At 34.2% G+C, this 24,277-nt stretch overlaps 1 protein-coding gene and 1 pseudogene across 3 annotated transcripts in view; one reads left to right on the top strand and one right to left on the bottom strand.

The window, feature by feature from the left end:
- GALNT13 (polypeptide N-acetylgalactosaminyltransferase 13) overlaps positions 1-24,277 on the top strand; it is a 514,121-nt gene that overhangs the window by 326,165 nt on the left and 163,679 nt on the right. For all 3 annotated transcript variants that reach the window (XM_037143386.2, XM_037143385.2, XM_053671600.1), the window contains exon 8: positions 9,077-9,194. In XM_037143386.2, coding sequence (XP_036999281.2) covers positions 9,077-9,194 — 118 coding nt within the window. The remainder of the gene's footprint in view (positions 1-9,076; positions 9,195-24,277) is intronic.
- On the bottom strand, positions 12,259-13,282 carry LOC119047898 (zinc finger C4H2 domain-containing protein-like; annotated as a pseudogene).

Raw genomic sequence — 24,277 nt, 5'->3', positions numbered from 1 at the left:
TTTTGTTCATATTATTAATGTGACTTCTTTCATTTTTACATGTAGTATTGTGTTCTGTATCTTCTTAAAGCAAAACTGAAGAGTTTTAGAAATCCTTCTAATTCTTGCTATTATAATAAGTCAACCATAAATATAATTTTGAATTTTTATTTCTAATGCATTTTATTTACTTTGATCCTTTTCAATATTTGTCTGATCTCATATATTTCTTTTCCTTTCAAAGAATTAGAAATTTATAAAGAATATCAAACAAATAGCATATTAATAACAGCTCAGATTACAATTACTGTGACTTTATTGTGAAAAACTGAAATTTCACATATCAATTTCTTGCATCCTTATAGTATGATATTACTGAAGCATTGAAGCTGGCTTTGGAGAATCTGGGTTTTATTTCAAGCTCCTCCAGTTGGGAAATTACCCAGTCTTCTCAATGATTAAATGGAAAATTACTCTCATTTTCCCACTTAACTCATGAAGCACTCTAAAATATTAACTGAGAAATGTATTTGAAAGGAGATATTTTAAGTGTATTTCTAATGTAACATGTGTGCATTGTAAAATAAATGGTACAAGTACCTAAAGCACAATAAAACAGAGCATCAATGAGCCACTTCTTTTAATATTTTGTTATGTTTATTTTTATATACATTCTCTCCAATTTAAAAATAGGTGTTTCATGAGTATTTTCTTATGCCATTAACTTTTTCACAAATCAGATTTTAATAGCTGCTAGTATTTCACTTATTTACTTAGCTTTATCTCATTTTAGTAGCTAAAGTCAATTAAGAGTGGTTTATACTTTATTTTTGCCAATTATGTTTTATCTACAGTTTTTGCATATAATGTGGTCTCTACTAAATAATGCAACCAAACAATTTGTCTTAATATTATTACATGCTGTCAATTTATTCCCTTCAATTTATAGTCCCTCTAGTAAGTATAGTAAATGAAAAACATATATTTTATTCTGTAAAATACTATAAAATATAAATCAATATTTCTTATTATTTAATAGCAACTAATAATGAAGTTCTTAATTTTTAACTCAGGTATTCTGTAGTATTACAGGTTTTTCTCAGTCCAATTAAAATATGCTTTTAAATTGGAAGGTGGAAGCAGAAAAAAATCTCTCAAATCCAGGAGACACTTCTTTACAGTAGGAGATGCTAAAGCAACAAAAGCAACAGTACAAGAAATGGTCAAGGGTCTCAACAGAATGGAGTCTGATAGAAATAGTTGAATTTTGGAATATTCAACTGTTCAACACTTTTCCTTTTTTTGAAAATCCTCACCTGAGGATATATTAATTGATTTTAGAGAAAGAGGTAGTGGTTGAGGGGGGGAACACATTGATATGAGAGAGGGACATCTACTGGTTGTCTCCCATATATGCTCAAACTAGGGACCAAACCAGCAGCCTAGTTATATGCCTTGACCAGGGATCAAACCCACAACCTTTTGGTGTACAGCATGATGCTCCATCCAACTGAGGAACCTGGCCAGGGTCCAACTGTCCAACATTTTTACCTATTCATGTTAAAATCTAACATATTGATTTTGAGAGAAAAGGACCCAACCACAGATGGAATGTGTGAATTTATATTCTCTGGAGAAAAATAGCATGTTTATATTATATTAATTTCTAATAGTTTAGGTAATAATTAACAGGACTTTCCTAGCAGGCGGTTGAAATAATAACAAAACTGGAATACTATAGAAGTTTTTAAGGTGATGAATTAAATATCTCATTAAGATACTAAATACATTTATTACTTTATATAAAATATTTTTTAAATATCTGATTTCAGTGGGCCTCGTTGTTTATGAGGCCCACTGAACCCTCTTATACAGTGAGAATAGGCTTTTTCACTGTAAGAATAAGAGGGCTTTTGAACCCTCTTATATAGTGAAAATAAAAGGAAAGATAAGAACTTGTACCAATTACTGCACATCCTCTTGGAAGTAAAGAGTTGTATCAGGTTGTGAAGATTACTAAAAAGGGTTAAGAAAAAATACTGCTTTTGGGGAATATAGGTCTTTTAGCATATACAAGGTGTTTGATACTTGTTGGTAAATTGTTTTTTTTAGCAGAAAAATAAGCTCATACTAAGCAAAACTTAATTTTTTTCTTGTCCTTTAAAAATAGCTTTGAAACTGTGTTTCATAGATTCTATAAGGATTTGGGTAAGCTTTCTTGTTTAAGAGTTGAAGCCAGTATAAACTCTTACACAAACAGTTTCTTTTCTACAGAAAGCTGCATTTTCTCACCCAAAGTTTATGTTGAAATGAGTCTCATGGTGTTCAGTAGTCCACCAAACTTCCCAGTTTTTCTCTGTAAAAACCTTTAATCACATTCAACATTTGATTATTCATTGCTTTAATAAAAGAATTGCTGGGCCTTTGCTCTTTTCTCTCTCTTCTGCTTCCATATTTGGGTATAGTGGAAAGATTAAGGAAGGATGAAGAGAGACTCAGAACATCTAGTTTTCCTTTGGTTTCCAAATCTGCAAAGTGTTTAGCCAAATGAAGTCATTATATTTTGTGATATTAAAAAATCAAAATTACATAACCATTTTAGCTATTTATGCCTCATATTTGTATAATAATAAAATATTTGTGTTTATAATTTCTCTTTATTGTGGTTTGCACTATATGAGAAATGTTATTAATACAGAGATAAACACTAACAGTCTATATATTGTGATATTTGACCAATACAAACAACAGCCTAATACTGAACTATAGCCTCTCAAATCTTCTTTAGATTTTTTTTCTACAAGGTCGTTGGTTATTTGCCAGGTAAGATTACATAGAATCGTGATATAGCGAAGGAAAAAAATAGCAAGAAATTATGTTTAAATAACTTTGAAAGAAATTACTTTGAAGAGCAGTGCTGAAATTCATAAGGAAACAATGGTGCACACATTTGGAAATGAAAATTAGGAAAACTATATTTCTAATAGCTACCTCTCAGATCTTTTGCTGTATAAGTTAAAAGTATAACTTGAAGATTACAGATTGGTAGATGATTAGGTAGAAAGGAAGGGAGAGAGGGAGGAAAGGAAAGAAGGAAGAAAGGAAAGATGCAAGGAAGGAAGGAGGAAAGAAGGAAAAGGAAGGAGGGAAGGCAATTTTTTAACTGGGCCATTACTGAGGATTCTTTGAACAAGCCATTTAAACACACTGTAACTAAATTTGGTTGACCAAAACTGTAGGTTCTGTACCTCTAAAATATTAAAGTTATATTAAATATTAATTGAACTCTAAAAAGTAAAAATAAATAAACACATATATATGCATGCATACATACATACATACATAAATCTGATTATAATTTTGGCAAACACAGATGTTTTCTTTTTTAGTAAAAATAATATTTAAATGCTTTGTGTTGCTACTATGCTAAGAGTTTATATGCATCAATACACATATACTCATTTTGCAGATATTAGAATTGAGACACAGAGTTTAAGTGGCTTGCTGAAATTCACTCCGTGGGGATGATTTCGAACCCCATCAATCTAGATACTAAGTCCATACTTCTAAAAACTAAACTCAGCTGCCACTTAGAGTTCCCTTAGACTCTCTCACACATGGTTGGTTATCTGCTTTTCACACATGGTTGCTTATCCCAGTGTGAAATATAGGCTACCATTAACTTCTTGATGAAAATACAGGGATCGCATTTTAGCATTACTGAATAATCAAATGTATTTAATAATTTTTTAAATATTCCAACTTCTCGTAAAAAGATTCAATATGTCTTTTATGTCAAGTGCTTACTTGTTGGAGTCTTTTAATATTTGCCATCTTTAGAAAGTTTTATATCTTTAATTTTGAGGTACTATCACACTGCACTCCTAAAACCCCTTTAAAAATAAAGTCTCTAAATTCCTGGAATCAGTGTAGACATTTTTGTTATTCATCAATTTAACAAATATGAGCAATGATTTTTGTTATAATTTAAGAAATTAAATTGCAAGTAATTTAAACATTTAAATACATTGTTTTGTGGCCATGAAATGCATTGGTCATTTAAAATTTTTGTTAATTCAGCCCTGGCTGGTGTGGCTCAGTTGACTAGGCGCATGCCTGGGTTGTGAGTTCAGTCTCTGGGCAGGGCAAGTACCAAAGGCAACCAATTGATGTTTCTCTCTCATATCGATGTTTCTTTCCCTCTCTCTCCCTCCCTTTCCCTCTCTCTATAAAAATAAATTAAAAAAATAAAAATTTATTTATTCAATAAATGTCTATTAATAGTCTAATACTATCCAACTAATATATTGGCTATGCTTACAGTAGTGGTGGAATTTATATAGACATGCATATTATATTTAATAAGCAGTGACGAGTACCTTGAGAGACAGAAACAAGGTGCTGTAGAAGACAGTAGGGAGAGGATATTATACGCAGATTGGAGGGAGGAGGGTTGTACTAAGGGCAGATTGCATAGAATATATACTCTTTCCTTTGACCTAAGAATAGAGCAGGTTTGAACATATAAGGGGAGTTTACAAAGGAAAATGTGAGTGACAAATGGATTTAAGTATATGCATCAAAGTGAGAAAATGTGAAACATTTACTAGAAACAGCTGAACACTACAAGGAAACAGTTAAAACAAATGAAGGAACTGATTGGGTACTCCAGATTCCTGAAGCCAGGATAAGAAACTGGGATTTATCCCTTAAAATGGGTTTTTGAACATCTGCTTAACATTTTAAGAGGAGTTTTGATTTAGAGAAATTAATCTGGCCATAGTTTTTACAATAAATTTGGGAAGCAGCAGACTCTAAAAGCAATTCCATTAACACAGTTAGCAATAAGAAGACTAAAACTGGATAGTGACTATGATACCACAGAACAGAGATAAGAGTCAAGAGCGCTTTGGAAAAAATGGAAGCATTTGGGAAATTATTGAATGAGGCACAAGAGACAAAGGTGCTGAAAAGTGTTTTCATCCTTTTCCATTGAGGTTCTGGAAGGAAATAGAGGACGTGGAAAGAGAAGCAGATATGGAAGGGATAGCAGCACGTGCTCAGTTCTGTGATAAACACACTGAGCAAAGTCAGAGGATTTAAAAAAAAATAAAACATCTAGTGAGTAATTGAAAAAGCGTACAATTCGGAGGGAGGAAGTGACAAAAGATACACAGTATTAGGAGTCAAAGTCATAGAGGTGACAATTAAAAGTACATGACAAATGAGCCGAAACAGGCCAAGAGTGTAGAAAGAGAAAAGTGCTACCGAGACACCCTTGGGGGTACTACATTTTGGGGAAAAGAAGACAGTTATTAAGTGCACATTTCTCGAAAACAATATTACAACTTGTACATTGTACTCATGTCGCAGATGTGAAACTAAGACCTTGACCAAGCTCTGACAAGCAGCCAGGGAGGGGAAGAGGAAGGGCTTAGATAAGAATCATAAAATTAGTAGCCTAGTTGGTAAAAGAAAAATTTCTCTAGAGTGGTGTAACTGAGGTAAAATTAATTTTAATCAGAGAGGTTGATGAATTGTGTTAAATGTTTTCAAAGGAAGAAATTCAGAAAAGGCTATTGAAGTTCAGAACCAATGGGGCCCTTTTAGAAAGAGGTTATTGTAGAGGTGGGAGCAAGATCCAGACCCTAGTTAGAAAGTCAAGAGGAGTTGAGGGAGTGTGTAGAAAGTATCCTTTCAATAAGGTTACCATAGAGAAAAATAGAAAATTATGTTCCTAGTTTGGATGAGGACTAGGATGGTATGAGGGTATATCTTGATTTAGGATAGAACTGAATTGAACAGCTAAGCTCAAGGGGACAATCTAGAAGTCAAAGGCATGAAACATAAATGTAATAGTCAATGAGCAAGTGGCTGAAAGGGTAGTTAGAAAAAGAACCAGCTGAGGGCACAAGAGTAAATGCTAGTCCATAAAAAGAGAAGAGATTTTATTTTCTCTGAGGCAAGAGGAAAGGAGAGTCTGTAAGAAGATGGATCTATCTATATCTATCTATCTATCTATCTATCTATCTATCTATCTATCTATCTATCTATCTATCATCTATCTATATCTATCTATCTATCTATCTATCTATCTATCTATCTATCTATCTATTATCTATCATCTCTCTAGAGAGATCTAGAGGTAGAGAGTGAGGGAGTTCAGATTTTATGCATTGATTTAATCTCCAGTTTCTTGAGAAGAGTCCCAAACTTTGGCAAAGATTCAGTTAAGAGTGAGACAAGTAAGTAAATGAGCATAGGTAAAAGGATGTCTAGCAGTTTGTGGACAGTCAATAATGTGGATTTTCAGTATGACCAGTTGACCTCATCATATTACTTTATCAATGATTCTGTGGCCTCAGGAGCAGAAATAGATGAGGGAAAGTGTACATTTACCCAGATACTGATACTTACGAAAAGAAAATGGTTATATAAAGCAAGCAAGGAGAACTGGGGCACTTGGGCAGTTTTTCCTTGACATGGCTGAATCTTAGAAAGGCAGTAGGAGCAAGAAAACAATTCCTGAAGGGGTTATTATGTGAGAATATGGAATAGGTAAGGAACCAAAATCACCAATGAAGAATAAAAAATGACTTCCATCAGATTGCAATAGAAGGGCTTATAAAATAGAAAGTTGTGTTCAGAGGGGCAGATTTCAGAGTTCACCATCTTAGATATGAAATAGTCCCAAATGACTTTGAAATTCAAAAGGAAGGTGTGTTTATGGGAAGCTAAAATTAAGGACAGTCAAATCTTTTCTTTGAATAATTACCACCAACAAAGATGTATCACCTGATCTTATTAACTGTTTATTATATGCTGGGCACTGTGCTAAATGCTTTTCTTCTAGTAATTCATCTTCACCTACCTGCTGTGTGATAGGTAATGTTCACAGCCTTTGAGCTGATTACCCCCCTCCCCCAAATTAATTGAATTTGTTGGTTGGTTTGACATTGTGTAAACACATTTTAAAAAGCATATAGTCTCAGCTAATTCAACTATAACCAGGTTTTTAATTTTCTAGGCATCCTGAACTCTTAAGGTTTACGCAGGCATAAATAAATTGTTAATTAGGGATGATACAGAACAGTTGACTTAGAACAGAGCATGTTACATAACACTGGCTTTGGCTGTAGGTATCATTTAGTAGGTATTAACTAGTTGAGAGCTGACATTGAAAAGACAGAAAAGTCTATCTAGGATCCTATTTCCTCAGAAATGCAGGCTTTTATTTTAGTTTTAATTTTATTTTTGTTACTTTTCAAGAATAAGCAAAATGAGTCATTCTTAGGGTTAAATATATCATTTATTGTAGCAATTTATTATACATTTCTTACATATTTATGGGAATTATGACCAAAATGTAAGATGAAAATCAATACATGTATTTAACTTTAATGTATTGGTACTTTATTAGTAAATAGATAAGCAGGTAGGCACTCTGAATTAATCATTAAAAATGTATCATTTAACATTCTTAAGCACTCCGTTGCATTATGATAGGATAATTGCAGCAGTTTTTGTTCCTCATTTCATTAAATAGGCTGTCCAGCGCTGTAATCCTTTATATAGTTATTACCACGGAGTTCCAAAACTCCTGTCAGGTGAGGGCTGTGGCTACCATAATTACCATCTGTTTCACTTTGTTAGTGTTTCTCATTATAACTCAGAGGGTCAATGATACTGTTCCTGATAGGAACCCAGCAAGACCAGAAGTAATAAAACAGCTTTGAGACTGTGTGAGTCTGTTGCTTCTCCAGCTGATGGGCAGTTAATTACCTGAGTATAAAACAGTGAGAGCTCTGGGAGAAATTGGGGCCTTTGCAATATGGTAGCTACCCAAGTGCAATATTATTTGGTGTTTTTTCTTTGAACTATATGGTTTAATTAGAGGACATGAGTGTACCCTGTGGCAGAAGAAGATATAATTTCAAGAAAAGCAAAACATTTTTCAAACCAACCTCAGTCTTCTCAAATGAGCATTCCAAATGTGAGTTACTAGATCAGTGTTTCTTATCTTCAACAGCACATTACAATCATCTTGGGTATGTTACACAGTATACAAGGTCTGGCCCCATCTCCTGTTAATTAAATCTGATCTGTGGAGAGTGGTACCCGAGCATGGAAGTGCATTTTTTAAACTGTGCCTCAGGTTCTGCTTAATGTGCTAAGAAGGTTGAAAACCACTACACTACAATTAACAGTTCAAAAATAATCATTGCCAGTATAGCTAGATCCACTTGTGAACAACTAGAATTTTCTTTTTTAGTTTCAATTTACCCACTTGTATAGAAACGCTTCAATATTGCTTTAATGATTTTTTAAAATTTACTAATTAACCATTTAAAACTAAAAAAAAATGACTTCTTAGTTCCTAGAGAGACATTTTGAATGGGAGAACGAAAGGCATTTATTCCTAGAAAAAAGCTTTAGCATTTGTGCCAAATTTACTTTAAACCTCCGAATAACATATAGAATTTATGTTTCCCCAGTATTATTGATTGATTGAGTTATTTTAATTATGTATGCAGATTAATTGATTAGATGTAAAAATAATGTTTAAAAATACTTCCGTAATTCTTGTTAGATACTTATTGTATATAAACATTTTATAGCATTTAATAGTTTTATAAGTAAATAGGCTATAGATCTTTTCATTTAAAAACCATATCCACAAGTTGCTGGAGCTCACGTGAAAACAATTGATAATTAGATGACAAAACTTCACAGCTGGTATTTTCATGACCAGTGATCTCTGCAGGTGTAGTATTCAATGCTGAGAGCACTAACTTTGCTTTTTCTTTGAGAAGGAATGTAGGTACCCCACTTAAGTGCCCACTGTTCCTTCCATGTGTTCTTATGATAATCTGTAAGAAAAAGAGGATAATCTAAATTTAGTTTTACAGAAAATATGATACAATGCTATTTATTAATTTTAAAACCTCTTTCACCTTGGCTTTATGTTTCCAGTTTGAGATTTTTGAGTACTATTATTTTTAATTTAGAATGTCTCAGAAATATTTGCTACTCTCATGAAATTCCACACATTGTTTTCAAAAGATATTCTTTTCTTTTTGTTTTTTTTTTCAACTAGGACCCCTACTATGGCTGGTGGCCTATTTTCTATTGACAGAAACTACTTTGAAGAGATAGGAACTTACGATGCAGGAATGGATATCTGGGGTGGAGAGAATCTTGAAATGTCTTTTAGGGTAATTGCATTTTACTTTACTTTTTGACTCTGAACATATGAAGCTGTTGCATGCACGTATAGACCTAGTAATTTACTGTCAAATCTTTTTTTGTGAAGTGATGCAAATTGCAGATCAGCTGGTCATTTTAATACTGATTTAGAAACTTTGCTAGAGTCTTTTGCGTGCAATATTTACTGTTAAGTGGGAAATTATAGGTATTTTTTAAGTTTTCAAAAATATTTTATTCATAGTACAAAGACATTAGGTCTTTCAGTGTTTGAAATAAAGAAGGGCTTTATTTTTTCAATAAAACGTTACCCTATAAAATCAATTTGTATTTCTGAACTGAATGTTGGAAGTATTTATGCTATCTAAATTTACAAGTGCTGTCTGAGGTTATTCTCAGACAACTTTAAGAACAGCCTGTGGAAAAAGGAATTCTGGATAATTTTGTATATAGCATGACTACTTTTGCAATTGTAGACATTGTTTGATGAATCAGTTTAAATAATGCAAATTCACTTATTAAATGACCTTCCAGGTAAATAAAAATCAAAGGTTAATCCCTCATATATATGTTAGAAAGAATGTGCATAATTTAACATTTTATTACATTCATAAATTAAATTACAGACACATAAATGTGCTTTTATACTGTCACATAATTGCTAACATACGTTTTTCTTCAAACAATTTATATTATTATTTTTAAGTGAAATAAGTTAACACTTGTTTTTTTTATTTTTAGAATAACATGAAATATTCAAAACGCTCAAGTGTTTTGGCAGAATTATTTGTGCAATGAAATTATTAGTGTATAGATATATTTATCTATGATATTTAGATATATGTACAAAGTTTAGAAAGTAAAGTTTGTTTTTCACTAACAAAATATAAATATATCTGATGTTCTGTAAGAGAATGTCCAAAATTGAAGATAAGAATTACTTTGAATTTATATAAGGTGGAATTTAATGAGTCTTGCATAATCTGAATTATTTCAGAGGCACTAGAATGTCCTAGTTATGCAGCTTTTTGTCAATAAACCTTCCTTATAGTCAGATGTCTGAAAACATTGTTAATTAATGGAATTTTACTCTTTCCACGTTTGCTTATGTACTTACAGTCTGATGCAACTTGCCCCACAAGACTTAGTACCATACTCAGGAATGTCTTCTTGCTTCAGGAAGGAAGCAATTCAAAAGCTCAAAAGAAATTTGCTCTTAACCTTCGGTGTAATGATGAGAGTATTTACACATTCAGTAACCAGTATTCTTTGGATGTTGCATTGGGACTGGATAAGGAAAAAAAGTCAACATAGTAATATTTCTATTATTTATGACTCTTTTTGTCTTCTCTCCTAAGATTTTCATTCACCTCTTTTCTCCTTGCCTCTTAAGCATAATTCTTTGTCAGTGGATCTTAGTTACGTTCAAAACATAGGTGCCACATTGGATGGATGCTATTCATCTGATTAAAAGATGCTTTAGGGAGTAATTTAGTGGACTAATATGATAAAACAGGAGAATATGATCTAGGAAATGCAACAGAGGTATAAATGTATCAGAAATTGAAGATTTGAGAATATGAAATTGGAAAATCTAATAATATTTGATGCAGATACCAGGATGCTATAGAGTGAATACAACTAGTGGCCCTAAGTATGATCAGATCCTTAGAAAAGAGTATAGGAGGTGTACTGTGATTAGTTGCTAGATATTATCTAGAAATAAAGTATTCCCAAGTGACCGCTTTTCATTTGTTTTAAAACACATCGTTGACTTTGATTTCCATAAAATTTCAATAGAAACAACCAATATATTTTGCTTTTTATTAGACTTTTGATTCATTTTTACTTTCCTTCCCATTATATAAATATAGCTGCTTAATAAGTAGTACCTTAGCTGGGGAAGATAGTAAAAGAAAATGCTAGACCAATATTTTAGCAAAAGAATGAGACTTTCCCTTTAGACTTAATTTCATGAAAAGATGTATGACTTAATGAAATAAGACTATGTTGAGGACCTGAGGCTGATCTCCACCTTAGTAATTTTATTCTCTAAAACCCACATTCTTATGAGAGAGATACATAAGTATTACTGACAAAATGTGATTTTTCCCAATGAACGAATGTTTATTTAAAAGGATTTTTATAAACATAACATTCTTACTTTCAAAGAGTAAAAAAAATCTTATATTTTGAACACACAGACACTGTGGAAACTCAAAACTGCAGTTAAGGAAGGAAGGAAAATATCTCTCCTCCCCAGCCAGGGACTGAGACCTGGACCTAAAACTCCTTCGGTCAGCCAGCCCCCCATCCCTGTCCCTTAAGTCTGAGACTGACTTTATTAGAAATCCAGCTTTGATGGAGTAGAGAGCTTTAGGGCTTGGGGACCCTGGTGCCTTTTCTTTGGGGAAGGAAGGCCACTGTCTGCAGGAAAGGGGGTGGCCAGCAGCTGGCCTGAGCTACGGCTGCCTTACAGAAGAGAGAAGACCCAGAGAAGGAGGGATAAATGGAGAAGTCCTAACCACTCACTCGAATCTCAACCCACTCCTGTGACCCCTAATATACAATTGAGTAAGTGCCAGAGCAATGGTTTTAAACAAAAGGCAACACAACTGTCTGCCTAGAGCCCTTCCTAGCCTAAGGCAACCCCATAACACAGCCCTAGCCCCATGACTTAGGCAGTGAGTTAGGCAGGACTTCATGAAATGGGTATAGCTCCAGCTCCCTGGTTTCACTACAGGGAACTTCTGCTGATTTGCAAAAAACTGGAACTATGGGAGAAAGGCCTGCAGACCTCAGGATCCACAGACACGCAGCCTGGTGCCTGAGAATTTTTGTTTATCTGGAGACTGAGGGTAGGGTGGGTTGATGAACTCTGTAATAACAGCCAGTCCTCCAAAATGAATATAAAAAGGAGAGGTTGTCTAAATTACCTCTGGGTCTTTAAAAACACTGTTGTCCTTTAAATCCTAAGGCAAAAGTACAGGGACCTTGGAGCCTTCACACTAAACAAGATATGAGCCTTCACTCTCAGACCTTAGGCCCCAGCCCTCAGGCACAAGAGACAGAGAATCACATCTGGGCCTTTTGCCCTATGCTTTGCTCCAAAGAAGAACAGGATAAAAATGTCCAAGGGAGAGAAGGGATTATCAGACTGTCTTTAGCACCTGAACTACATCTCTTCCTAAACCAGAAACCCCAGCAGAAAGAAATAAGAGCAAAGTGAGAGGGGGGTTGTGCTTCCATCACAATAAAGTGGAGACTTGGTAAAGGTGGGGAAGGGTTGCTTTGCATCAGGATATCAATCACTGGCCAAGGGGAGGGGTTATGAACTGTGGGGGCCTCTGCATTCTCCCTCTCTTCACTCTTTCTGCTTCCATTTGGCTTTTTAGGGTTCCAGGACTGGCTCTGGGCTTTGCACAGAGGGCATATGGGTGCATTCTGGTGAATTTGCTGATGATCTGACACACAGGCCTTCATAGGTGGGGGCTGCATACTGAAGGTGGCTTTCTGCCAGGTGTCCTGCCTCCTAGATACTTGAAGTTGTGGGGCAGCATGGGCTGCAGTGACCAGGGACTTGGGGATTGGGAGAGTCCCGCAGTTCTATCTGACACTGCTTTCTGCTTCTCAAAGTAATCCCAGGAAAGCTTCTCCCCTTCATCACAAATGCCAGGAGGCCTCTGCAGACCCGGAGTCATACACAGGGCATCTGCGTGTTCCTTCAGTGGCTCATGCTCATCATGTAGATACCGGGTAGTCTCCAGCAGCTTGTTTAAGTCATTCTCAGACTATTTGATGGTATTTTCCATCACATTGGTGTCAGCCTGGATCAGTCAGGGTTTCTCCACATGGGCTGTCTACTCTTGTAGCAGGAGGTCCATCACCTGCTCGTATTCCTTCAGGTGTCTCTCCACTGATTCAAGGGCCTCAACCTCAGCCTTCAAACAGACCTTGATCTTCTCTATCTGCAGGGTCTCATTCCTGATCCCTTTAACATGTTCCAGTTTGCACATTATTTCTTGCTCATCTGCCATGCTTCTCACTTTCAATTTCATGGCCCAAGAAATGTGCAAACATAGAAATACAGGGGTACAATAGATATAGTATAGTTACCTCCTGCCACCATGGGGCTCTGAGTCTGTTAAAATGTGATTTTTAAAATATAAATTTATGTGTAAGGTTTGTCTTTGTCAAGTAGGCAAATCACTTAACCTCAGCTTTGTAAAGGTGATTATAATCACAGTGAAGTTATTGTTTTGTAGCTCTGGTTTTTGTAGGTAACTAGGAAACATAGAAATATTAAGAGCTTGCAAAATATTAGGATTCAGGCTGGCCTCATGGGAGGTTAGGCCAATCTGAAGGAATGTATTTTGCAGATTTATTTATAATAGTATTACTTGATCTTTGATGCCCAGAAGTATTGAAAGTGCTGATAGATGTTGAAAATTTGATGAAAACTTAAGATCTCCCCAGAGAGAACTATCCAGTCTCTTACGACAGTACATTTTAACAAGTTTATAAGGTAGAATTCCTTGAAGCATCAGGATAAACAATTTTTGCATAAAATAATAGTGACTTCTAATATTTTTAGAGCTATTAAGCAGAGTAGATGAGAATTGAACGCCAACACAATGAGGCCTTTGGGTATGCTGTTAATTACCACACTACTACCTCCTCATTAAGTTTACCCTTCTATGACACGTCAGTCCTAACAGCTGATGGTGTTATCAAGGGAAAGAGGAGAAGCTGCCTCATCTAGTAATCTTAACTTCCTCTTATAGGCTTCAGCGTCTTTTGGTGTATGTTGTACATCCAATAGCAGTGAGAACGTGGACAGACAGATCCTAATACTCCCGAAAGCTTAGTCTCAGATATTGCTCTCTGCTTCATTCCACAACAGTCGTCCAACTAATAAATCCTAAGAACACTGTCAAAACACAGATGATGATTTATTTAGCTGATATCTATTGAGTTCTTACTCAGTTGGTGCGTGGGATACAGTAGTGAACAAAACACACAAAACCGTGTGTCCTTGTGGAACTTCTATTTTAAAGAAGGAGACATAGAGTAAACAAAAAATGGAAAATACAGGGGTGGGCAAAAGTAGATTTACTGTTGTGAGTACACAAAACACAGTTTATTCTGTTAACATTTATTAATTACTGTATTATTGTCCATATGAATAACTATAAACCTACTTGTTTTAAGCCCTGTATATTAATATATTAGTGATAAGTGTTAAAGAGAAAAAATAAGGGGAGAAGAATATGAAATTGTAGATGTTGGAGATTGGTAGAAGTTCAAATTTTAGATAGGAGGAACTCAGAAATGAATATCCATATAAAATAATTGATGACAAAAAGAACCCAGTATGATATGAATTCACCAATAAAAGTATAATCTGTCTTTCACCAATGCCCCTGATGTCAGCATAAATACTACCCAACAAGCACCGCCACCAAAAGTCCTTGCCTTTTATGAATAGAAAGAGCACAGGAGCACTATTTCCAAGATGCACAATATTTTGTATATTTTAAAATGAGATAATCTGCCACTGTTGAGACAATTAAGGTCCTGGTGGAAAATTGTGAGAAGGCAGTAAGAGACTCAGAAGAGTGTCTCTTTGCCATGAGTGATAGAGTAACAGTTATAGGCATGATCTAGGAAGCAGACAGCCTGGGGTCAAGTCCCAGCTCTCTCCCTTGTTAGCTGTGTAAGTTGGCTGAGGTAGTAGGTCTCCCAAGCTCTAACTTCTTCACATCTACAATAAGAAAGATTGTCACACTTTCCTGGTGTGCTTTCAGGGATGATTAAATGAGACTCTGGACACCCCACTGACCACGCATGAAGTATGTCATAAACAGCAGTTATTGTTGCAGTAGTTATAAGCTGAGCAATTTTAATCAAGTTATGACACTCCTGACCTTCACTTAATAACAACCTTGCCCTTAATAACCAGACATTGACCATAACTGATCACTGAAGAGAATGTGCAACAAAATCTCTTTAAAGCCAGAATATGAAATACTTACATGAAGTACTACTGCTCTGATTGTTAGTTGACATGTGGTTCTAAAACTCCTCTGCCCAGAAAAGAGGTTAAATTTTAGAAAAGAAAAAAAAAACACACTTTGTTTTGACTGCTGTAACATCCTTTGAGGTGAGTACTGACATCCTAAAAACCTGGGGTATAAAACATTTATCTATACTCATAATCAATTTTAATAAAAACAGTTGATTATTTTTAAAGCACCCTCTAGACTTGGCATAACAGGTACTGGATTTATACACACAAATCCATAAAAGGTGGGCATATATGAAATAACTCATTAGACGTAGGTCATCAAGGAGAGTGGTCTCTGAAAGATGGGAGAAACAATGGAAGCCCTACAGTTTCCCCATCTTATTTCCTGGAGAAACTGTCTAGGCTTCAGAAAGAGAAGTGGAACCTAGGTAGATCCCAGTGGATCAATGAATTGAAAAGTTGCGGGTTGGTGTTGAGGAGATCAGGCGGCTAGAGATGGGTGGACAGAGTAACAGAGACGAGAAGGCTGCACAGGCAGAACTCAGTTAATATTGAGTACAGATCAGCACATATGTGTGAGAAAATGACCCACGTCGAGGAAAGGACCACCTCACTTAGGACTGGCAATAGTGCCTGTACTCTCCAGTCAGACCGAGTCATGGGGCATGGGCTGGAGTAAATACTGGGAAACTATATAATAAACTTCTAAATAACTCATGGATCAAAGAAGAAGTTGAAAGTTAAATTAATAGTATCTTGAACTGAATGAAAATTAAAACACAGTTTTTCAAACTTTGCAATGCCACTAAAGTAATAATTAGAGGAAATTTGTAGCACTAAACATATATATAAGTATCCGAAAGAGAAAGATCTAAAATCAGTACTTCAGCTTTCACCTTCAGAAATTAAAGTGAAAGGAAGAGAATAAACACAAAATACGTAAGAGACAGGAAATAATAAAGATCAAAGCAGAAATTATAAAACATCAAAGAAAAAAATATTTTGAGAAAAGCAATAAAACCAAAATCTGTTTCCTTTAGAAGATAAGTAAAATTGACAAATTTCTAGCCACACTTCATAGGAAAAACAGAAGACACAAATCACCAATATTGGGAATGAGAAAGGCAATATCATTATGGATCCTAGTAAAGACATTAAAAATAGATAAGGTAATATTATTGAGAGCATTGTGCCAATAAACTTGACAACTTGGATAAAACAGACAACTTTCTTAAAAGATGAACTATCAAAGTTCACAAGAAGAAATAGGTCAGTCAAACAGCCCAATATCTACTAAAGAAATGAAATTTGTAATTAAAAAATAGGTACTTTTCACAAAGGTAACCCATTGCCAGGTAACTTTACTGGTAGATTCTAATAAGTGTTTTAGATAGAAATAAAGAATAGTTTCAGAATATTGAAGTGGAGCCAACACCTCCCCTTCAAGAGGAGGTCAGCATTACTCAAACAGCAAAACTCGACAGACATAAAGAGAATAGAGAACCACAAGCTGATATTCCTCATGACCATAGATGTAAAAATTCTAAATAAAAATTTAGCAAAATTTATCTTTTTAATATGTAAAAAGAAAGTACATAATGAATAAGTGAGGTTTACCCTATGAATGGAAGGCTGATTGAACATTAAAAAACCAATCAATGTAATTCACCACATCAACAACCAAAAAAGAAAAATCAAAAGACCATCTCAATAGGAAAGCACTTGAGAAAATACAATTAAAGATTGATTAAAAAAATAAAAAGAACAAAAGCAATAACAACAACATCTGTTAAGAGGCAATATTTTCTTGTTAAGCTCAGTGGCTTTTACCACTTTAACCTAATGTTATAGTGGAGATTTTAAGCAATGCATTAAAGTAACAAAAATAAACAAAAACTATCCATATTGTAAAAAAAAAAAGTAACACTGTCATTTCAGATGACATGATTATCTAGAAAATTCAATGGAATTTATTTAAAAAGCTATTAAAACAAACAGGTGATATATCCAGTTTGCAAGATACAAGGATAATATACAAAATCAATTTTATTTCCAGATATTAGCAGCAACCATAAAAAATCAAAATAAAAATCTATTTAAAAATAGAATAAAAAATATGAAGTAGTGATAAATTTAATAAAGACACACTAAGATCTCTACTCTGAATACTACAATATATTGGCAAGATAAATTAAAGAATGTCTGAATAAGTGGAGAGCTATGCCTATTTAATATTTGGAAGCCTCAATATGATATTTTTAAGCTGTCGATTCTCCCCATGTCAATATAGATTTAATGCACTACTAATCAAAACCCTAGTAGGCAGCTTTTGTTTTTCTAAGAAATTATCAAGCTGATTCTACAATTTATATGAAAATGCAAAAGATGATAGGATAACCATAAAAGTTTTGATAAAGTAAAAATTTAGAAAACTAACAGTAGATGATTCCAAAATGTACTATAAAGTTATAATAATTAAGACTCCTTGGTGTTGGCATAAAGACAGACAATGAAACAATTGAAAGTCTAGAAATATACTCACATATATACGGACAGATGATTTTAATGAAATATACAAAAGATATTCAATGGAGAAAGGAGTATATTTTTAATGAATAGTACCAGAACAACTAGATATCCATGTGTACAAAAGTATTTAAATATATTTCTCATACAATATAAAAAACAATTCAAAATATAAAACCTAAAATTATCCTAAAACAAAAAATTGGAGAAAAACATTTGCATCTCATAAAAGTAAAAATTGATAAAATGAACTTCATCAAAATGGAAAAGTATTGTATCTCAAAGTCACTGTTAGGAAATTGAAAAGACAAATCACTGGCAGGAAGAGACTGTTAAAATTTAAAACACTGTATCTGATAATGGATTTGTATTAAAAAAAAAGAAACCTCTCAATTTGGTGAAAAGAAAAAAAACAGTCAGATATAAAAGACTCAAAGATTTCAATAGAAACTTCACTAAGGAAGGCGTACAGACGAGAAATAAGCACTTGAGAAAATTCTTAATATTAGAGAAATAAAATTAAAACCATAATGAGAAAACTCTATACATCTATTAGAATGACTAAAATTAAAAAGGACTATGTTAGTGATTATATAAGAGAACTGAATATACAATAAAGGCAGGAATGTAAAATGGTACCATAATGCTGCAAAACAGTTCTACTATTTCTTAAGCAACTCCTAGGTATTTTACCTAAGGGAAAGAAAAGCATATTTCCATACAAAGAGATGTGCACTAATGTTCATAGCATTTAAAAAATATTTTTTATTTATTTTTAGACAGAGAGGAGGGGAGAGATTAAAAAGAGGGAGAGAAACATCAGTGTGAGAGAGAAACATTGACTGGTTGCCTCTTGTATGCACCCCGACTGAGGACTGAACCCACAACCTAGGCATGTGCCCTGACCAGGAATGAACCAGCGATCTTTTTCTTAGCAGAAGGATGCCCAACCAACTGAGCCACACCAGTCAGGGCTGTAACAGTTTTATTTGTAATAGCCAGAAGCTAGAAACAATCTAAATGTCCATCAAATGGTGTATGGGTAAATTATGGTTTGTCAATTCATGGAATGCTACTTACTACTAAAAAAATAGAGGAAATATTGATACACCCTGTAACACTTAATTTTTTTACAAAATTACGCTAAAAAAAAACAAGGCAAACAAAAGGATCACATATCATATGAGTCAATTTATATAAAATTTGAGTCAAATGCAAGCTAAGTGACACAGAGAAGATAAGAGGTTTATGGACAGCAGATTGTGGTGGGAGGTTTGAGCTGTAAGAGATTACAAGGGGGTGTGTGAAGACTTCTGGGGACATATTTATTACACTGACTGTGGCAATAGCCTCCCAGGCTTCACATAAGTCAAAACTTACCAAATGGTGCATTGTAAATATATGTATGTTAAGTTTTATGTATGTTAAGTATACTTCAGTAAAGTTGTTAAAATATTAAAGCACACACACCACACAGAGACACAACAGTGCAGGTACCTTCCAAAGAAAAGCAAATGGAGGGAAAATGTAATTGATAATATCATCAACTGCAGATTCTCAGTATGTTTTAGCCTATTTACTTTTAATTTCTAAGATTTTATTTATTTATTTTTAGAGAGAGGAAAAGGGAGGGAGAGGAGAGGGAGAGAAAGATCTATGTGGGAGAGAAACATCAATCAGTTGCCTCTTGTATGCCTTCAACCTGTGGACCTGGCCCACGACCCAGCATGTGCCCTGACCAGGAATCAAACCTGTGAACTTTCAGTTTGCAAGATGACACCCACCTCATAGAGCCACACCAGTCAGGACCTTAGCCTATTTACTTTTAAATGTCCTACTGACCTAAGTTTAACAATCTACCTCTCAAAACAACTGTGTGGAAATCAGATAATACTTATTGAAGTTTTTAACAAAGTACACTGTACTGTAGACATAATTAGTTTTATTATGGTCATTACCCTTCAAAATTAGAGGCTGTTTTGTCAATAGCCAATATTTTAATTGACAGGATGGAATTCACTTTAAATGATTCAATTTTCTGTCTTTCAAATTACAATAAAAACAGCAATATACTTATTTGAAGGCTATAACCAAGTGAAATGTCCTATGATGTGAAATCCATTTATTTCCAAATTGCACAAGCAATGAAGTGAGAAAGAAATGGAAGCTGACATCATGAATAATGGAAAAATGAAAAGCAGACATTTTTACTGAACAGAGTAGTGTGGTAAATGAGGCAAAGAAGTTTGTAGACCTTTGAGATCGTGGTATCCAGGCTTGTGAAAGCATTAAAAGGAAGTAAAGAATTTTCTAGAAATGTCTACACAATTTGAAATTTGCCAAGTAAAAATGTCAAACCTAATAATTTGTTAGACAAATAAATTCAGACGAAAGTCTAGTAATTGCTTTTAAAACTGCTCCTTTTCAAAAAAAACTTTAATTCATGAAAATCTGAGCATAATGGTTTATCTATGTTGAAAGCTTGACATTTTTTTGTTTTATTTGATTGGTTATAAAAACCAGACTTTAATAAAATTGTAGTTTCTGGTAAGTGAATTTAATCTAAGTTCATGTTATCCACAATTTTGGTGGAAATGGTTTTGTGGAACACTTTTTCTGTAAATGTGATAAGGCACTTTTATTGGCAATACAGAGATTTGTTAGCCTCTTTTTTTCCCCAGCTTTATTGAGGTATGATTGACAAATAAAAATTGTGTATATTTGAGGTTTGCAGTATGATGATTTGATACACAGGGGTGGGCAAATGTAGGCTTATAGTTGCTCACATGAAAAATAATATAATTACTAGATAATAATACAGAAATAAACTGTTTCACATACTCACAATTGTAAACATACTTTTGTCCTCTCGTATTGTGAAACAATGATCGCAATCAAGCTAATCCATCACTTCACCTAGCTGCAGTTGTGTATGTGTCTATGTGGTGAATTCATTTCAGAGCTACTTCTAGCAAATTTCAAGTACAGGCATCTCACGTTATTGTGCTTTGCTTTATTGTCCTTCATACATTTGTGCTTTACAGATATTGCATTTTTTTTAAAAATTGAAGGTTCGTGGCAACCCTGCAAAGAGCAAGGCTACCAGGGCCATTTTTTTCCAACAGGCCCAAATAATGGTTAGCATTTTTTTTTAGCAATAAAGTCTTTTTAAATTAAGGGATGTACATTGTTTTTTGGACCTAATGCTCTTGCACACTTAATAGACTACAATATAGTATAAATAACTGCCATATGCACTGGGAAACCAAAAATTTAATATGACTCACTTTATTGCCATAGTCACTTTATTGCGATGATCTGGAACTGAACCCACAATATCTTTGAGGTTTGCCTGTATGTTATACAATATTACTAACTATAGTCACCATACTGTATATTAAATCTCAGAACTTATTCATTTTATAGTGTGTACCATTATTGGCTCCTTTAAAAAAAAAGTCCCAGAGGTTATAAACTGACATCATGTTGCAGGAGTGCCCAACATTTTGGTGTCTTGGGGCCACACTGAAAAAAGAGTTGTCTTGGACCACGCATTAAATATACAAACAAAAATATTTTAAGTAGATTTACAATTTTGTGTTGGACTGCATTCATAGCCATTCTGGGCCACGTGCAGTGGGTTGGACACCGTAGCCTCCATAAAGAATATAAACCAATATTAATGAAACTGCAGTACATCTCTCTCTGGTTACCTGTTCAGTACAGGGTAAACATAACCACATTGCAGATGGCTTGAATTTTTCATTTCTGTGCTTACGGTTAGATCTTCTGCCATCTGGGCTACCACTCTATCTTAATCCATTGTCTAAACATATCTTATTCTATGCCTTTCCTCTTTGTTTAACTGAAATCACAGAAAAAATTCTCTACATAAGAGATAGCTGAGAAATTGTTTCTAATAACATGTGTTACATGTTATTGAATTTTCTCTGCTAATTATATATGTTTTAAATCACTGGGTCAGTGGAAGCCATATAATCACATTTAATTAAGGTGTCTATAGAAGACTATTTTTTCAAAATGAATGTGTTAGAATTATATTTTGAATGTTAACTACAATTAAATACCTGATTTCATATGCTCCTTTAGGAAAAAAACAAATTAGGAAAATTAGACATTAATCAAACTTTATAATGATGCTAGCAAAACTTAGAAGAATTTGTTTTGGCTTTAAAATTGTAATAGCCTATGGTTTGGTAATTTTTACTACTCTACTTATTCATTAAAACATTCTGGTTCCCAAAACCAGAATATGAGAGTAGATATCAAATAGTCACCGAGGTAATGCATCACCTTGCAAACATAATACATGGAGACATTAGAACTTGTTATTTATCTCTGGTTCTTTTTTATAGTCACTTAACTGTCTCCTAAATTTTTAAAAAGAAACACATTTCTTGGGTTGTCAATACCACTCATAATTTGCTGCTTTTTTGAATCAATAACATTCACTGCTCTTTTTCGTGATCTCACAGACATATCATATGAGTGTTTCTCTGCAGAATGTGAACATGTGGGTTATTTATTCATCTAATATTTAACCTATATGGTCTACTCTTTATCTGTTTATCCATCTATCCATCTATCATCTATCAATCATCTATCTAAATTTGTGTGTGTGTGAGTCTATGTGAGTGTGAATAATATTTATGAAGATTTAGAATTTGTCTCTAGTAGTAGTACAAAGTACATAATGTGACAATAACTGTGTGGATTTAAAAAGGTTACTGCATAAGTGAACTAACTTTACTGCAAATAAGTGTAGTGTGATACTCACCAACATCCTCAAGGAATTGGGACTCAGATAATTAAGAGAATTAGGGAATTATGAAAGCTTTGTAGCTAAGGACATGGTGCCTTGAATTGAATTTAAAATATTTATTGTACAAATTAAGGTTCTGTTTTTTTAAATTAATCTTTATTGTATTTTCCCCTTTATCATTTATTTCTCTTAGACACCAACCCACCAGCAATCACCACACTGTTTTTCATGTCCATGAGTCCTTTTTGCTCATGCCCTCCACCCCTCACCCTTACCCAGCTGTCATCTGCTTTCCATTTATGAGTCTGTCTCTGTTTTGCTTGTTAATTCAGTTTTTTCATCAGATTCTACATATGAGTGAAATCATATAGTATTTCTCTTCCTCTGACTGGCTTATTTCACTTAGTATAATGTTCTCCAGGTTCATGCATACTGTTGCAAAGGGTAAAATTTTCTTCGTTACTGCCATGTAGAATCCCACTGTGTAAATATCCCATAGTTGTTTTATCCATTCATCCATTGATGGACACTTGGGCTGCTTCCATACTTGGTAATTGTAAATAATGCTGCAGTGAACATAGGGGTGCTTGTGTTCTTTCAAATTAGTGTTTTGGGTTTCTTGGGATATATTCCCAGAAGTGGGATAGCTGAGTTGAAAGTCCAGTCCATTTTAAAATTTTTGAAGTATCTCCACACTGCCCTCCACAGTGGCTACACCCATCTGCATTCCCACCAACAGTGCAAAAGGGTCCCCCTTTCACCACACCCTGGCCAGTATTTGTTGTTGGTTGATTTGTTGAGAATAGTCATTCTGACAGGTGTGAGATGGTATCTCATTGTGGTTTTAATTTGCATTTCTCTGATGATTAATGACATTGAGCAACTTTTCATAGGTCTGTTAGCCATTTGTATGTCTTCTTTAGAGAAATGTCTAGTCAGGTTATTTGACCATTCTTAATTGGGTTGCTTGTTCTTTTGGTGTTGAGTTTTGTAAGTATTTTATAAGTTTGGATATTATCCCCTTATCAGATGTATCATTGAATATGTTCTCCCATTCTGTCATTTTATTTTGTTGATGTTTTCCTTTGCTGTGAAAAACTTTTTAGTTTGATGTTGTCCCATTTGTTTATTTTTTCTTTTATTTCCCTTGCCTGGGGAGATATATCGGATAAAAAATTTATTTGAGCAATGTCTGAGATTTTGCTACCTATGTTTCATGGTTAGGAAGAATTAACATCATTAAAATGTCCATATTACCCCAAAACAATCTATAAATTAAATGCAATTCCTATCAAGATTCCAATGATATATTTCAGAGAACTAGAACAAATATTTCAAAAATGTAGGTGGAACCACAAAAGGCCCCACGTATCAACAGTGATCCTGAGGGGAAAAGCAGGAGAAAGCATGCTTCCTACTATCAAACTATACTATAAGGCCATAGTAATCAAAACAGCCTGTGCCGGAATCAAAGCAGACACATAGATCAGTGGAATAGAATAAAGAGACCCGAAGTAAGCCCACACCTCTACAGTCAATTAATAGTCAGCAGAGGAAGCAAGCACATACAATGGGCTCAAGATAGTTTATTAAAGATAAATGATGTTGCAAAAATTGGATAGATATATGCAGAAAAATGAAACTAGACCACCTTCTTACACTACACACACAAAAAATTCAAAATGGATCAAAGACTTAAATGTTAGACATAAAACCATAAAAATTTAAGAAGTTTCCATTCTTTTCTTTATGAAAAT

The sequence above is a fragment of the Artibeus jamaicensis genome, unplaced genomic scaffold (assembly GCF_021234435.1).
Source record: "Artibeus jamaicensis isolate MK-2021 breed Jamaican fruit bat unplaced genomic scaffold, CSHL_Jam_final contig_1832, whole genome shotgun sequence".
NCBI classification, from domain to species: Eukaryota; Metazoa; Chordata; class Mammalia; order Chiroptera; family Phyllostomidae; genus Artibeus; species Artibeus jamaicensis.
Note: the sequence above shows the minus strand (reverse complement) of the source record. Positions and strands in the feature narration are given on the sequence as shown.